Source organism: Empidonax traillii, unplaced genomic scaffold, assembly GCF_003031625.1.
Source record: "Empidonax traillii isolate 1590-97213 ecotype Southwest subspecies unplaced genomic scaffold, ASM303162v1 scaffold469:size586335, whole genome shotgun sequence".
Taxonomy (NCBI): domain Eukaryota; kingdom Metazoa; phylum Chordata; class Aves; order Passeriformes; family Tyrannidae; genus Empidonax; species Empidonax traillii.
The window spans coordinates 54,829-72,568 of NW_020955662.1; the positions used below are offsets into that span (position 1 = coordinate 54,829).

Below are 17,740 nucleotides of genomic sequence, written 5' to 3' on the forward strand. Positions count from 1 at the left end.
AAAAAAAAAAAAAAAAAAAAAAAAAAAAAAAAAAAAAAAAAAAAAAAAGCAAAATGCAGTGTTTCCCACAGATCTCCTCAGCTGCATGATGTAGTTGTGATCAAAATACCCAGGGCAGCACCTCACTTGGCTAATTAAAGGATTTCTCTTGGCACAAAGGAGTCTTCTGAAGCAGTGGCTGAAGGAAATAGGACAAATCCTGACATCAGAAGTGGCAGTGCTTCAACTTGATCCTCCTAAATCCTTTATCTTTTGTTGGATGATCTGACTGCCACAAGTGACCATACTTTGAAAAACCCTTCTTGTCAAAATTTCTGATAGCAAAATTCCTCTTTAATGTACTTGGCATCAGGCCATGCTGGCCTTTTTCATGCTGCCAGGGTATCCCCAGCAGTGACGGTGCCCAGGAGGATGTGCATGAGAGTAATGGCAGCTCGTGTGAGGGAATGCAAAAAAGATCTGAAATTTCACTAAATACTTCCCTGGAGATCCAGAGTGCTACTCAGAGGGATAGGAATTTCCCCATGGAGCAAGGCTTGTGCTATAGCTTCCTACCACGAGGGGAGAGAATGAAACAAGGCCCTTATTTTTTGAGAGCATGAGGAAGGACCCACTCCTCAGGCAGAGGGTTTCCTTCAATAACTGAGTATGAAAACCAGGCCACCCCAAAAAAAATGGAAAGGGGAAAAACAAGGTAGTGGCCAGGATTAAAAGCACTATTTGGGGTGGGATGCTTTGCAGTTGTGCACAGCCATGTTTGAGGTTCTTGATCTACCTCCTAGATGTATTATGGCCAGTAACTCTAGATGTACTTCAGTTAGAAAATAATAATTAAAAGAGGCACAGTAATCAGCTGGCACCTTCTTAAATCAATACAGATGATAGCAATCAAATTATGGGAAAGAAAAAGTACTTGATTTTGTTTGCCTTTTGATATCTTTAGGGAAACAAGCACTTTAAAAACCTGATGGTACTTTACCGAATAGATGAAAAAATATATGGTGGGCTGATCCTGGCTGGACACCAGGATCACTCTCCTCCTCAGCTGAACAGGGGAAAGAAAATATAACAAAAGACTCGTGGGTGGAGATAAGGACAGGGAAAGATCACTCACCAGTTATTGTCACTGGCAAAACAGACTCAACTTGAGGAAATTAATTTAATTTATTACCAATCAAATGAGAGTAGCGTAATGACAAAGAAAAAAAACTTTAAACACCTTCCCCTCATCCATGCCTTTTACCCAGGTTCAACCTCATTCCTGCTTTCCTCTGCATCCTCCCACCAGCTGCACAGGGGGATGGAGAATGGAGGCTGGGATCAGTACATTACACATTTTCTCTGCTGCTCCCTCCTCCTCAGAGGGAGGACTCCTCACACTCTTCCCCTGCTCCCATGTGGAGTCCCTCGCATGGGAGACAGTCTTCCATGAACTTCTCCAGTGTGAGTCCTTCCCACAGGCTGCAGTTCTTCATAAACTGCTCCAGCGTGAGCCCCTTCCATGGGGTGCAGTCCTTCAGGAACAGGTTACTCCAAAGTGGGTCCATCTCTGGAGCAGGTTTGCTGGTAGGACCTGTGTCCCCAGGGGGGATTCATGCCACAGGTCCTGTCCTGCTCAGAACCTGCTCTGGTGTAGGCTTCCCATGGGGTCACAACCTCCTTTGGGCATCATTCTGCTTTAGCCTGGGGTCCTCCAGGGGCTGTGGGGGGGACAGGTTGCCTTACCATAGTCTTCTGAGCACAGAACCTTCAATTTTAGGGCTGTCTAAGCCTGTGTGTCTAATTCAGTCTTTTTTTCCCTCCTTTCTTAAACTGTGCTAAATCCCAAGGGGATGTTCAATGGCAGGTTCAGCTCTGCTTTCATATAACCTTCTTACCTTCTCGGAGCAAGCACATGTGTAAGATACAAAAAGGGGCTGCCAGCAGGTGCTTCCTGAAGGGGAACTTCTGCCTGCAGAAGTGGTTGGGACTTTTCGGTTGTGGGGTGGGAGGAGACACGAGAGTCGGGAGAGTTGCTCTGTGCCTGCTGGGTTTCATTTCACGGTTTGAATGGGAGTCATCAGTCAGTTTTCCTCCTGGGTGCGTGGCTGAAACCAGCAAGGAACCTCTGTCCTGGTAGTCTGATAGATGATCAGTTCGGTCTATAATTCTTACACGGGCCTTGAGGCAATTTGCTCTGGCCTGCAAATACAAGATACAGCCATGCTGGGTGCCAAAATGAGATGTCAAGTTGCGCTGCCCTTTCAGTGAGATGAGAAATATGCCTCAGACATGAACACATATATCTGGGAGGCCTGCCTGCAAACCATGCAGGCTTTTATATAAAGAAGTAAACCTGACATCTGTACATTGAGCAGTCTCTCAAGCACAGGCATTCCCAGCTCCTCTACGCAGTCACTGGGCTTTTATCTGCGCACCAGGAGTTTGCACGGGGACGATGGCAGCTGCCTCTGCAGGGGTGACGTCCTGTCCCTACCAGTAGCCCGGGGAGCCCAGGGCAGCATCTGCAGCACACATGTCTTGTACCCTGCCAGGCTCTGCTGAATCCTGTGGCACCCCACAGCTGAATCCTGTCATGTCCCTCTACAGCCTGCTGCCCTGACACTGAAGCAGAGTTCCTTTTCTCCTTCTGGCTGTGCTGGTGCAGGGGAAAGGTGCTGCCTTCCCAATCAGCCCTCCTTGTCTCGTATAGAGATGGCAGCTAAATGTGAGTGGGGTGGTTTATTCAGCTGTACCCATTGACTGAGTACATGTCACTGAGGTAATTTAGGCCAGGGAGATGGCTCACTCCTTAGCTGGTCTACAAATGCATCTGCACTTTGGTTACAAAGGACTGGAGAAAGGGACTCTGAATGCCAAGATTTATGGAGCTACACATGTTATCAAGGAGAGGAAAAGAAAGAAAACGCCTTATTAAAACTGATCAGCATTGTGGCATCTTTTATTTTGTAATGCTAGAAACAAAATTAATTCCCCCCCCCCCCCATTACTCTTTCTCTGCTGGCTTGTGTGTTATTTCCCTATTGGGTCTAAAGCCTGTCTGCTTGCCTCGCACTGCCAGAGAAAAGCTCTAGAACCAGCCTTGCAGGGGAAGCTCCTAATGACCTGTGGGAGGCAGCAGACAAGTTTGCCTTTGCGTGATGGTTTATTTTGGAGGTTTATTTTGGAAGTTTATTTTGGAGGTTTGTCACAGTCTGACACAGATGAGCACCTGCTGTGCCCATGCACCGCCCAGCCCCTCGTGTACTTGTATGCCCTGCGCAGACCGAAGGGGCCCTTGGGACCTCTGGGCTAAGGACAGCTTTCCCAGAAACCTAGACCCTTGAAAAATGAGGAGAGGAGACAAAAGTAGTAATTAGGTATAGGGTTAGTTAGCAGTGCATGTGCTCTTTTGGGAAGCTTGAAAAACAATTTCAATATAGTATGGCACTTTTCCATATTAACGGTATTCTGACCTTTTACATTGTCTTCATAAACCTGTCTCAAATTGGTTTCTTAAGGAGAAGTCTCACTTAAATCTGAAGCAAATATAATTAAAAATTTTACAGATTTTAACTCTGTAAGGAGCAAAATGTGGTTTTTTTCTACTTAGAGACCCTTAGAGCTGAGCTTTTGTTTTGAGGCACCTTGTTACAGGTTTAAAATATCCACACTGCTTTCAAATTAATGAAACAGGGGGTTTTTTTAATTAACTTTTTTTTTTCCTCCCTCTGCGCAGAAGCACTTTCTGTTTGTAGATAACAAGCGGCTGGAAAGGAAGACCAGTACTGGGAATAGAGGGATACGAGGGCTTTTTTGGACTTCAAGCAGGTGATAAATGAAAAAAAAAAGAAAACAAAAAAGCCTCCCAAAAAGCCCACTTTGTGGTAATATAGTCACTCATATTTTTCCTGTTTTGTTTTCTTTTTTTCCCCTTCTCCAAACATCAGGAAATGTAATTGCGTTTCTCTCTCTTCAGACAACACTAAATTACCTCTAAGTAGTGTTCAAGAGCCAATTATTTAGAACTGAAGAAGTCTGCATGCTCCCTTCTGCTTGCCTTGAAAAATAAAAGTGTTCTCCTCTTCAAAACCCAGCAGTGGGCTCTGATGGCTCCGGAGAGCAGAGTTGTCCCTGGTCTGACCCAGCTGGAAACGGTGACCTCTGGGCTGTGCTGTGGACCCATCCTTGAGGACGGATGAGGATGATGAGCTGAAGAACTGTTTCTGACACAGGGCTGCTGGGCAGGAAAAATTCCACACTCAGAGAGCAGTGCTGGAAGAGACAAGAAGACAGGCTGATTTTTATTATTTTTTTAGCAGCCTTTTTCTTCATTCTGTGGTGCCAGGGGATGGAAAATACTGGTGGTGCACCTATGGATAAAATTATTATGTGGTAAAGCACCTCCTGGTGTACACAGGCTTAGGAGGGCTTGTGTCCCAGAACTGTCCCTTGTCAACCACCCTCCTACTCATAAAAATGTGGTATTTTGTATTTTATTTTTATGAAGGACCTCTGGGATGAAGAACAAACCCTGGCTGCAGTACATGGGATGAAATTGCTGTAGTGCTACGCAGAGAAGTAAAATTGCCTGGAACAAGATCTGAGTGAATGTTTATGTCAGACTGAGAAGAGAACAGGGAGCTGGGGGGAGAAGAAGAGTCCATGGGTGCTTGTTTGGAGATGCATTTGAACATGTTTCCTCTGCTTGTGCTGCTGCCCCTGAAGGGAGATGACCAGGGGCTGGAGGTGCCCCATGCAATAGGGAAGGTGCAGATTTGCCAGAGGCTGAAAGAGGGCTGGGATGGTCCCCCATCTCCACTGTCACCCCTTCCCTGGAGGGCAGATGGGGGCAAAGGTGTCCCTGAAACCTCTTGGTATTTGATGTGTTCCCAAAACCTCACATCATTTGACTTCAGTCCTGGATGACCTGGCAAGGTGGTTGTTGCTGGTGAGCTACAACAGCAGCCAACTGAATGTAATAAAACCACATGGGGTATTTTTGGAAAAGTCAACATATTTCTTTCTCTCCTTAGCACAGAATAATCCAAGACCCTGGCTTCCTTGCACTGTGGGCCTTGCTTAAAGCAACATACAATGGGCAGAAAATGCTCCACATCGTTTTGATGGTTGTAGACACATGAATTAGTTCACTCTTAATCTTCAGAACTCAGAAAAATTCAGATAATTCTCAGCTCTTAGTACCTTCACTGATTTTGATAATTTCCACAGGGACCCAGGGGAGAGAGTCTGTGCCTGCAGTGCCTGCAGTAGTGTCATCGTTTGCCCTCAGTTTCCAGATGACACCAACTCAAACTTTCTATTTCCATCATCTTACAAGGAGCTGAATATTGAATTTCTTTCAACTATAATGGTTCTATTGAGTTCTTGGGTGTTTAGTAAAACAAACCAGCTACAAAGTTAATTGTGTCTGCAAAATGACAGGGATCTTACAAACTGCAAACACCCAGCCCACTCGGGATAAAATTAGTTCATGCATCTCTAACAGTACACACGGCTGATTGAAAGAGTTTGTTGGTAATTTGGTTTTTTTGTAAACACAACCCCCACATTTTCATCAGCATTTTGATTAAAAAAAAGGAAGAGCTTTGCATTTTCAGGTTTTTAAAGTGAAAAGCTCAATATCCTCCTTCTTGCTCTCAAGTGTTGGAGCGTTTGCACGTAACAAATAGGACAAGAAGCAGCGTCAGTGACTTCAGTGGGCAGCTGAGGGGGTCGTGAAGGACGTGCAGGACAAGACACTACTTAAACCAGAGGCGTCTCTGCTGTTTCCATTAGCACACTCCTGTTTTGTTTCTAGGTGTGTAAATGGTGAGCAATATCTCTGTCATGGTCTGAGTTTCTGAAAGACAAGTGGCTTTTTGTGGGCATCATGTTTTGGGGAGGAAAGTGAGAAAAGGTGGAAAGGTGGGAACTGCATCCAAGCAAGTCTGACTGCAGGGACAGTTCGGTGCCTTCATGCACGTAAAACAGGTTGTCCAGGAATAAACCAGAAAATTTAAAACCTGCAGCTTTTGGAAAATGTGATGAATAAACACCAGTAATATACCACTGGGAATTTTGGGCCAGGAAACGCTAACTTTAGCTACAGCAGTGCTGCGTCAAAGGGTTGCAGGGCCAGAATGAGAGGCCCCTTGGTCCAGCTCTGAGTCAACACTGCCTCTGGATACCCGCACCCTGTCCTGGCTGAGGCAACTGCCCAGATAATAAAGACGAGGTAAAGTCCCAACATGTCTCCCTTCAGAGGGAATGGGCACTCCACCCAGTTTGAGTGGTTTTTATTTACCTTGTGCCAGCTCTTCACTGACACCTTTTCCAGTCTCTCAGAAGGCTCTTCCAAGCATTTTGTGTTCGCTAAGAGACTATTTCCATGCATGGTGTATTTCCATGCATTGTATATTTCCAGGTATGTTGCAGCAACAGCCATGACCAAGCTAAGTGTTAATGTCTTTAATCTGCTTTTAAGCTTCTTGTTTAGTCATACCTTGCACAGGGCTACATCACAGACAGGCGCTATGCAAGACAAACTGATGAAACAGGACTATTATAGCTGACCCAACTAAAGTCCTTCCAGCAGCAGAGCTGTCTGCAGGGCCTGGCTCTCTTTGCCCTGGCTGTAATATGCTAAACCTCGTCTTGGAAGGATTTATGTAGAGCTGGACTTCATGTGTCAGGGGAGACATTACTGCATAGAGCAAATAGCTGTATTTAAAGCCACATGGAAGCTGCTGTTCAAAATAGAGATAATTCCTCATGCAGCTATGTGAAAAACCTTCCTTAAAAGTTAGTCCTTTCTTTTAACTGCTCTTTTCCCATGTAAATTAAGCACAGTCCTCATGGCACTGTTACCATTTTCAACAACAGCTTCTAATTCTAGATTCTGAGGTTTAGGGGTGGCCACCCCCACAGGAAACTCCAGGAAATTTTGAAGCACACAAAGTGTGCTTCCCTCTGAATGCTTGATACACTACAGTGTTTCACAGCCCAGGACAACTGCAAAACACTCATCTTGATATGGTTTTCCAGACCTAGAGACACCTCAAAATTGTCCCCTGTTGAACCTTTTAAGCCAGGGTAAAACATTATGCTGTAGTTTTTTTTCAACTGAAGATATGATCAGGATGCAATCATGCAGTCTCCTTCAGCGTGAACGACCCTCATGAGAGGCACATGAGATGACCACTGGAGCTATTACTAACGGCAAAGGTGCCTGTACCCACAGTGCAGCAACATCATACTTCAAGGGGCCCCTTCAGATGGCAGCAGAGGACTCCCCATAGTGTCTTTAACTGCCAGAAGTGCAGCCATCTCAGGGGCTTTCCAATGCTCAGGATTTATATTAGCATGGGAGACAAATATGGAGTCAGACAAACATTTACGCACTGCACAGGAGAATCCTCATGGAGCAGGAGGTTTTGCTGCCATGTTATCTGCTGCTTCTCTTCCCAGTCACCAGCAGCCCAAAGTTGTCCTGGACACTGCCAGCACATTTGTGGTCTCAACCTAGTGTGCAATGGAGGGCTGCTTGCATCCTGCATGCATGGGAGGGCACTGGGGTCCCCCCTGCTCTGGCTCCTGCCCTGGTTTTTGACACAGTGAGGAACACTGGAACTACTACTGGGACTTGCCCTGGTCCTTGGTTTGGGAAAGCTCCTGACCAGGCCACAGCCAGCACGTTCCTGTTTGCAAAGCAAGTGCCAACCTACCTCCATCCAAGTCATCATTAGATGGGTGTCCAATCCCATTATCCATTCTCAGCTGCAAGTAACATGTCAAATTCACTTGTGGTGCAGCTCTAGTGAAATTTAAGCCCAATGGAGCAAAGTCCACCAGCAGGCAGAAAGGGAAATGTGCAGAACCTTTGCAAAGGTAAAACCAATGTGGTTGGAAAACTCTGAAGATCCCCTCATCTCTCCAACAGCCTTGGGACTTGTGAATAGCATCTAACAGTGCTTTTCCTCTCCCATTTTGCTACATCTGCATGACCCTTTCTCTGGAAGGTTCTGCAGTGTCTTTGGCATATACTTGCTCCATCGCAGCTCATGGCTCGTATCAGAATCATTTTCTGGAACTGCCACTTGCACACTGTTACAAAAGCACAGTGCTCAATTTAATGCTGGACTGAACAATGCCCAAGACACAGATCAGTCTGAATCAAGAACTAACTGCTGCAAAAACATGAGGCTTTTAAAAATTTATGTATTTAGTTCAGATTTTGATGCAGATTTTATGTTTATGTTTTATGAATTGTCAATCCCAGATGATTCAACCACATGCACTTCTGACAGAGTTTAAATTGAACATCTCCCAGTACTGAAGCCAGTATATGTGCAAAATCCTTTCATAAAGCAACTTTAATGGATAAACCTCAAATCCTACATATCTGCTGTATGTGGATCAGGTGGTCAGCCTGTAATGTTTAGGATGTACAGGCCTGGAGTAGAGCAAAAAGTGATTGTGACACTAGAAAGGTGGCTCAAGGCATAACAAAGCAGTACTTGCTGACTAAGTGGGTAGAGCCTTCAGGAGATGTACTGGGAGCAAGCACAGACTGCTGTCCTTGGCAGTGAATTGGGTGTGAATAAATGACAAGTCAAGGTTCAGTGAAGGTAGTTGAGGAAGTTATATAATGGAAGCAAGAGCAATCTCTGTTTGAATAATTTGAAAGGGTCTGAAGAAATTTTAATCAGGGGGTAGGGCTGTGGTTCCACAGCCTGGGCAGGAGGGTGGCAAGCAGGTTCATGACTGCCTGGGCACCCAGAGCAGTGATGTATAGATGGAAAATCTTGAAAAAATATTGGCACATTGTTTTGCTCCTGTTTTGACATGTGGTATATGTGGGAGTTATGATTTCTGAGATTAGAGTGCCAACCTGATAGAAGAGTTCTGACTGTTTTTAAAAGACCTTTACATATCCAGAAGAAATTTTTTAAATGGTTAAATCACCGAGAACTTGGTTCACATAAATAAGAGTAAGAAATATGGAACACTGTGATGCTTAATTCACAACTCGCTTCTTCTCAGTCATCAATTTGATCTGGACTACTTCAGCCAACAATGTCGAGCAGATGTAGAAGTGCTTGCTCAGTTCACTGCAAATATTTGAAACAGTGTACAGGGGGCCGTTGTTGGTAAAAGACCAAACACAGTTATCATTTTAATTGCCTTGTGGAATCTTTTAATAAATAGCTGCATGCTTTTTGTGGATTGGTCTCATGAATTTAAAGCTTTGTTTTGCCTGATATAACAACTGCTCAACTGCACCAACAGGAATAACTTCAAAACTTTACTTCTATTTTATTAAAATCAATGTATACAGCTTCAAAAGGCAATTAGTATTTATTTAGCTAAAATGTTTCAAATATTAATCGCAGCTTCAAAATGCTGACAATCACCAAAGCCCAGCAAATAACACGCTTTGATGTGTTTGTCTTCTGGCAGCTGAAGAGAGAACTGATTTAAAATGTAAATAATTAGTTTGCTTAATATTTTCTTTCCAAATGTGAAATCTGTTTGGTTTTTTCCCCCTCAAAATTGTGGTTTAAATTACACTTTATTTATATGATTTTGCAATGTGTCTCCCAAAAGAAAATGGATTCAACTCGCTTGCTGACATCCTACTGACTTAGTTCTGTGCCTCTAGATAAGTTGCTGTGTAGATTTGGCACAGGTTGGCCTCAGTGTGGCACATTTCCCTATTTATCAGTAGTCACACAAGCAACCCTGCTGAGGCCACTTCTCCATTAAGGTCAGCAGCATTACTTAGTTTATTTAAGGTTAAACTCATACATTTTTTAAGGATTGCTGCCATAATAAAGATATTTTATCTTTTAGTACGAAGGGAATATTTACACCTTAGCCATTTCAAAATATATCTTTAAGGAATTTTTTTTTATGATTTTGCAACAAAATAGACCAATTATTGAGGCCTGATTCCCAGCTGGGGCAAGTCAGCTTGCAGACATTGGAGGGGCTATGATGGTTGCAGCAGCTGAGGTTCTAGATCTACAGTTTCCCTAAATATATGATGCAGATGTACAACTTTTACACTTCCAATGGCAACTTAACAGATCTATCTGGCAATGCAGGAGCAGCTCTCAGTCCCAAAGGAGCCCTTTTACCCCTTACCTACACAAATAGTCTTTGAAACACTGAAAGTACAACAACTAAACTGAATTTTGTATCACAAAAGCGTGGCCAGGGAGAAATTTAGGTTCTTTTTGAAAAGAATATAATGAAATATAGCTCTGAGCCAAAGCCCAGTGATGCTCCAGCCCTTTCTGCTGCCAGCATGAGGCAAGTCCCATGAAGGCCTGCGGGACACCAACCCTGCTGTGGAAAGATGCCGACAAGTCAAAAAGCTCGAGAGAGCCTCACCAGGCTATTGGGGCTACTACAGTAGCTGATAGAGGGCATACACGTGTGACATCCCTGGCAAGCTCCTGCTATGACAGAATTTAACGCCCCGCAAACCTATGAACTCTGCCCACGTCCTACTGGATGCTGTGTCCTTCTGTGATATCCTATTTTACAGCAGATGAAGGTTTCTAACCAGATGGCAACATTTACACATTTCAAAGTGTCATTCAATTTCCCCTCTGACATTAAAAGACACTGAAGCTCCACAACAGAGAAGTTATTTACAATGGCAAGCCTTGCATAGTCTGTGTTAAATACAACCAGCTAACCTCGCACAAAATTATCTGCAAAGTCATCCCAACAGACTTCCTATCAAGACTGAGAAGGCTGGTAGAGCAAGCAGAAATGTCTAGACCTGTCTCACTCCATTAGAAACCTTTGCAAAGGAGGTCTACAGCTGAGCCGAGTCCCGCAGTCTCCCTTCCCCGTGACAGGAGAGTGTGTGTCAAGACCCACACCGCAGAGGCTGCTGGCTTGCATTGGCATCTACCCACCTACCCTTGTAGGTGCCCACCAACTGTCGCATTTTTATTGCAACTAATATAAAGCAGAGAAATATCAAGAGTTTTAAGTCAGTAACGAATTAGTCCATAGATGTGCCTTCCTCCATTAAAATCTACACACATAAACCCATGTTCCTCTTTAACTCAAGGACAAAAGGAAGAAGTTCTGCTTCGCATTCTTTTTTTCCAAATCAATCATGTGCTAAAAGCTGTTCACAGGAGACTGCAATAGTGAGTCCCTTAGCGTCTTTGCCCTGTCTCTAGTCAATTCTAATCCCAAAATGCAGTTTAGCTACATGTGGATGTGTCATGTTTCATCAGGATAACACATTTACAGGCTGACTGCTCTTATTTACATTGCTTTCATCTCTCCCTTTCATTGGCATTTTACAGTATCATATTATCAATTCAGCCTTTGGGAAAGAGGCCAGTGTATAAATCTTTAGAAAAAAAAGATCCTGAGTGGATTAGCAAGTGACAGATGGTAGGCACCGTGTTTTACCATGCTGAGGCAATCCACATGGGAGGCAGGTTGCCAGGCACAGAGCATGCCATGAACAAGTTCTGGCCTTATACAACCGATGGCAACCAAGGCGAAGGCCATCCGAAAACCTGTGATGAGGAAAAGAAGTGCAGCAGCTACTTCATGCACGGTCACGGTGACCAGGTATGAAAGAACCAACCAGCTTTCCGAGGCTAAAGCCCCCCCCAGGATCCACCGGGCTGGCACAGTGCAGCTGCACACCCACGTACCAGTGGCAGTTTGTGATTCACAACCAGCAGCTCAGAAAGCAGCTCCCTGCTTTTGGGACTGGAGCTAGCCTGCTTTAGACCAGGCTCAAATACTCTGCATAGCACTGCACCCTTGCAGCTGGCCATTCCCCTTCACCATCCCCAAGGACTCGATTTAACCTGACTGAAACAACTGTGAAGGCGCCTAACAAAACTCCACCCTGGTCCTCCACCCCAGTAGCAAGCAGGACAGACCTCTTAAACACCACTAGCCTACTCATGGTAGTGCTCCAGCACAGATCACAGGTTTCCCAGCTCAAACGCTACAGCAGACACAATATACCTGTTCTTTGCCACCAAATCCTCCCTCATAAACAAGCTGCAGCTTTTTTTTGGAAGTTGAACAGCCTGAGGTAAGGCCATGCCCAGCCAAATGCTACCTACTCCAAGTGAAGGGCTGACTTACAATTAACATCAGACTGGGAAGTCACTTTGCAATATGGATGCTTATTTATTTATTGTTTTATCATGACACATAAAATACTATGGCTGCAATATCAGAACATGGTGTCATTTATAAAATACCAGTATTATTAATGCCTTGGTAAGATACTGTTAACATTTACAGAGAGGTGTATAATAATTCCACAGCTTTGCTTAATGGGTTGCTTCAGTGACAAAACGCCCTGGCAAACAGATGATGGATGGAATACAGCGACTTTTTATTATCATGGTTTTTCCTCCTTAATTACTAAATGGTCTATAATGATATCAACAATTGTTGCTGAATCTAATCCTTTTGAATATGGTAGATAGACCCTTTACTTTTACAGTATGTGTCAGAATAAAAGAGAAGCATCTGAAAAATAAGGAGATGGCATTTCCTTACAAAATGAGATGAAAAAATAAAACAATATAAATGGAACTTTCAAGTGTTTCTTTTTATATTTAAAGCTCTTATTTCAATAGACTGTATTTAAACATTCTTAAATAATCATTCTGTACCTTTGATCCTCTGTTTCACCTTTGGAAACAAATAGAGTAATCTCACTATAAATGTGTGCAAATAGAAAATATATAAATATATTTACGGCCCATGTCATAAAAAGGTGGTCTCAGAATTGTCATTTTTACAATGATCAGCTGGGGTTCCTTTCATTTTGTCCTGCAAGTTATTTGAGCTCTGTTCTTTTAAGCCTTTGAAGTCCACATGCAAAGAAGAGCCAAGCACACACATACTGTCCTGTGTTTCATTTTGTAAACTGCTCGATGACACCTGTAAAACAGTCCCAATGTGACTGAACAACGGAGTTGATGTGATCCACTTCAACAAACCGAAGTCTGCTTGGTCGACTGCTGAGCTCCATGGGAATGTTGTTCCCACAGGCAACGGCTCCAGCTCTGAAGTGCCGCATCTAACTTCATGAAATCCCATGGACCTTTCCAGACTACTTGCTGACGAGGGGAGCTTGTTTTCCCCATACAACACAGCACCCTGGGGAGAGACAGCCACAGTCTGATCTGTTTTATGTTCTGCCTTTGTTTGCTCTTGGAAAAGCGACTCACTTGTTTGAGGAGATGCTGGCAAAGGTGTGCTTTGGTTATTAGCCTTATAACAATCACTAGCGTTTGAGCCAAGGCTTAGTGCGAAACTGTCTGCAAAGGGTTGTGTCTGACGTACTGTCTCCTTTACATTCAACTTGGTCAGAAGCTGGGTGCGAATCTCTGGAGCCAGTTTACTCAACTGGCGTCCAAGCTGAAGCTGGGTCGGGAATAGTGTTCCCTGAAGGGTTCTGTACAGGAATCTGCAAGAGGAGAATGCACATGTGAAAAGAAATGAAAGAAGGAAATACCCAATATGTTATTAAGAGAAAATATTCAAGACAAAAGTACAACACAGAAAAACAAGAATGTTCTATGTGTTTTTCTTATGCTTGACACAAGCAAGCTTGCAGATGGAAAGCTCTGAGTGCTATGCTAATATTTTGATTAATAACAAGCAGAGTAATAAATCTGCATCTTTAGTCAGTGATCCACCTTGTGATTACACACAGCCTTTCATCCTTCCTGGTGAGGAATCAAAGGCATTTTGGATCAGCCTCCTACATCCACAAATAGGCAAGTAGGTCCACAACATACCATCAGAATTTTTGTACTGTGCACTTTATGTGAGGATGGATTGAATCTAGAAGCATCACTGAAAACCTCACAGGGTAGCAAATCTCTGCATGGCCAGGAAGTTCGACCAACAGTCTATAATTATCCCAATCCTGTGGTCTATGGCCATAAGCTGTGGTCTTTTCCTGTGGTCAGGAGTACAGAATAGGTTAGACAACCTGACTTCATAAAATCAGCTGCTGAAAAAAACTGACTTGGCTGGTAAAGCAAAATGGAAGAGATGGAGTGGAAAAAGAAATGTTTATCGCCCTCCCAATCACATGCATAAAATGCCCTCCTATACATGAAAAGATATGAGAGAAGATACAATACCTGGGCAGCAATGCAACGACTGGTGATATAATGCAAGTGAAGTAGAATATAGGGTCTCCCATCAGCCTTTCCATAGTCCAGTAGGGATTGGATGGAGGATGGCAGACTGGGCAGGAAGCATTGTAAACCAGGGCCACAAAGAAAAATAAAATGATACTGAAGATGCAAGATGACCAGTGGAGAAAAGTCTAGACCAAAACAAAAAACAACAACAACAAAAGTATAATGAATCTTTATATTCTGAGAAGCTTGCTGCGACCCTTAATTAAAACTTCTTAATTTCTGGAGTCAAATCCATGCACAGCAAAGAGTTTAGAGCCTTGCATATTTAAAAACTCTTATTATAGATATAACTCTACAAAGCTGTTTGCAGATCACAGTTAAAAATCTTTTTCATGTTTTGTTTAAAATGCTTCTAAAAATAGAATGTGCTGAGGGAAAGAAACAACAAGCTTCTGTTTTTTAAAGATGGTACTAAGAGAAGAATTATGTACATGCCAGCGAGTTTCTATGTAGGCTGTGGGTACCTTACCCAAGTTTTGGTTTCAATAGCCAAATGCAGTATGATGGTGAAAAGAGCTATTGTGGTGATGGGAGTTCCCCAGGAGAAGATGTCCACCTCCGAATCATAGTATGTCTGTAAGAAAGAAGATGGAACTTAGCCTAAGCTACACTGCCAGTTCTCCTAAAAATGCTTAAAATAGAATGTCTTAAACCAAACACTTACAAAATAGGGAATGAAGAAGCAAACCAGACTTTGATACATAGCATCAATCATGTTCATCCAAAACATGTGTGGTTGGTACTCCTGTGTCATAAAAAAAAAAAAAAAATCAAATCAGTTTATAATGAAAACGCTATTTGCCAGGATAGTTTTTTTGAGGGATATATTTCAATGGGTAGTTTTAAGGGCTTGGGCAAATAGCTTCATAGCTTCGCCAATCACTCAGATGACCTGGGGGATGAAGCCTGAGGAGTCTACTTGCAAGTCACTCTGTTCTGGGATAAAAGTCTTTTGCTTCTTTTTTTTGGATGGTCATACCCAGATATAAGAAAAAACAGTTTGTAAATGGCAAAAGTTTTACTTCATTTTGGGATATAGTCTACATCTCAAATGACTAGGTTTATCAAGTCTCCTTCCTTTTATGAATAATATCACTGCAGCCTAAAAATGGGAATTGAAAGATGCTTGGAAAAAATTATGGTAACATTTGGCCTACGGAACTAACATGTGGTTAATTACTGCATCAGGTTGCTCAGAGGGACTATGGAATTACTACTGTTGGAAACATTCAAAACTAGACTAGTTAAAGACCTGAGAAACCTTATCTAGGTTTGAAGCTGTTTTGATCAGGGGTCTGGATCAGATGGCCTCCAGAGCCATTTAAATTATTTTGTAATTCTATAGGCTTTGAATTGGTGATATCTTTTTGAAAGAGACCCTACCTGAAGCAGGATTTTTAAGTTTTTAAAATACCTTTTTAGGTAACTATGCAAAGAATATGACCAATAAATTCCAAAATAATTTAGAATGATCTCTGGGCTTGTCTATGAGACATAATTGCACTGTGAAGCTGGGAGACTTCTCAGTTTGCCAGCTGAAGACAGACCATGTTTACTCCCAAAGCCATCTTTCTCTTCAGACTGTTTGTAAAGGGCTGGGGCCTGAAGTTTTGAGTAAGTACTTTGAGGTTATTCTGTGAAAGCCCACACTAGGCTGCAAGGTGCAATCTGTTTTACCTTTCTGGCTATTTGTGAGCCTGGGAGGTATTCAACTTAGACTGACAAAACATCCAGACTTCTCTCTAGTCAAATATTAAAAATATAGCTGGTTGGGGTTTTTTTGTTCATTTGCTTGGGGGGGGATGTTTATGTTTTGGTTTTATTTTTTGTTTAGGCTTACTTTTTAGATTTTGACTCAGATAAGATATACCACAAAATAATAATACTGACTTTTCGGACTGTTTCTATCAGTCATCTACCCTTCGGGACCAGGGCTGGTTTTCAGTTGAAACTAAAGATGTTCAGTAACGAAATTACAATAAGCAGGAAGTTTTTACCTCCATATTCTGTCCACTTTTATAAAGCTGAGGTACAGCAATTAACACTTCAGCTGGCACATCCTTATCCAGAACGCCAGTGATCAGTTGTGGAAGAGAAGAGAAGAATAAATTAAAGAAGATGAGATACCACTGGTCAATCATTGATGAGCCAGAGAACCCACAGTAGAACTGGTACCAGAAGAGAAGGGCCACAAACATCTGAAACAAAACGATTAATGCTGTAAATACAACAAGATAAGGAGGATCATCATCCCATTGTGTTCTGAAACAATTCCAATTTCTGTTTCTGCAAGGACTTACCTATAAATGCTAAACATATGAACAATCCTTCTGAGGATACCTAGTCTAACTCACTTCCTGATGTATGGACCACTTAGTTAAGCTGCAAACATTTGGCATGCCTGCAACCCTTTGTGCTGCTGGAACGTCAGGTCTCAGGCATCAGGGATGACTTCACATAAAATTAACTTTCGGTTCAAGAGAAATGCTGAGGTGCAATGTAACTAACTGTAAAAAGCTCTCCCAACCACCAACAACCTCTAGGTATATGAGTACTGAAGTCAGAGCACTTACATGAGTACTATAAGAACAAACATTTCCATAATAATATCCTCTGCTGGTTTGAGATGTTTTGGGAGGCTTTTCTGGTCTACAATAGATAAATGCAAAGCTTTTTAGCAAGGCCAACATGAGACCAGCAGCAGCAAGGAAGGTGAAACTGTAGGGTCTAGAAAAGTTGTTGTAACTATTCTGTCTCTGTACTTTGGCATTCAGCAAATTAGCAGTGCTGTAAAGATTTCTCAGTCTCCCTTACTCTTCAGTTCTATAAAGAAATCAGCTGCATACACAGCTGCAGGGGGATGGTTCATGTAGTTGGGTTGGAATCACCCAAAAAGAAACAAACCACACAACTGATTTCTTCTACACTCTTCAGCATGAAGAATCCTGAGGGTTTTAGGGCTCAGGAGAGGTGCTAACCTCACCTGTCGATGGAGGATTTGAGGCCTAGAAAAAGACAGGCAGCTTCCAAGGAAAGGAAATAAACACCCAGGGTTGGTTCGCCTAAACCTACAATTTTTATTATTCTATGTAAAGTGATTAATACTAAATGAAAGGCAACTAGAAAAACGTTGGAAACAGTTCCTCAAGGGTTTTCCTCATTTTAACCATGAAGAAGGGAAATGACATGACCTCTCCTCTCACTTCCTCCTCTTTTTGCGTTCTGTTCTCAAAAAGCTTTCAGCCAGCTGGAGAATGTTAACCCTTCATGAATTTTAGATATACAGAGGAAAATATAGATCTGTTTTATCTGTATGCCAAAATGTGGTTGAAATCTAAACATAGGAGGAAAAAATGTCTATGGTCTGCTTAGTCAGTGAAAGCTGCTGTAAGGAGGGTAAGCCTGTCTTGTGAAATGAAATTGCCACACCATTAAGAGGGTCACTCCTGCAGTACATAAATGTATATATATCTGTGTATATATATAGTAGACATATGCTCAGGCAATGTTTGCATACTACATGGAAGTGGCTT

General features: G+C 42.6%; 1 protein-coding gene across 1 annotated transcript in view; it reads right to left on the minus strand.

The window, feature by feature from the left end:
- Positions 1 to 12,145: 12,145 nt before the first annotated feature.
- Positions 12,146 to 17,740, minus strand: part of ATP10A (ATPase phospholipid transporting 10A (putative)) — a 114,590-nt gene continuing 108,995 nt past the window's right edge. The window contains exons 17-21 of the mRNA XM_027895806.1: positions 16,205 to 16,405; positions 14,872 to 14,952; positions 14,677 to 14,781; positions 14,145 to 14,332; positions 12,146 to 13,459 (exon numbers count right to left, since the gene is read on the minus strand). Of these exons, the coding sequence (XP_027751607.1) occupies positions 12,754 to 13,459; positions 14,145 to 14,332; positions 14,677 to 14,781; positions 14,872 to 14,952; positions 16,205 to 16,405 (1,281 nt within the window). The 3' untranslated portion in view covers positions 12,146 to 12,753. The remainder of the gene's footprint in view (positions 13,460 to 14,144; positions 14,333 to 14,676; positions 14,782 to 14,871; positions 14,953 to 16,204; positions 16,406 to 17,740) is intronic.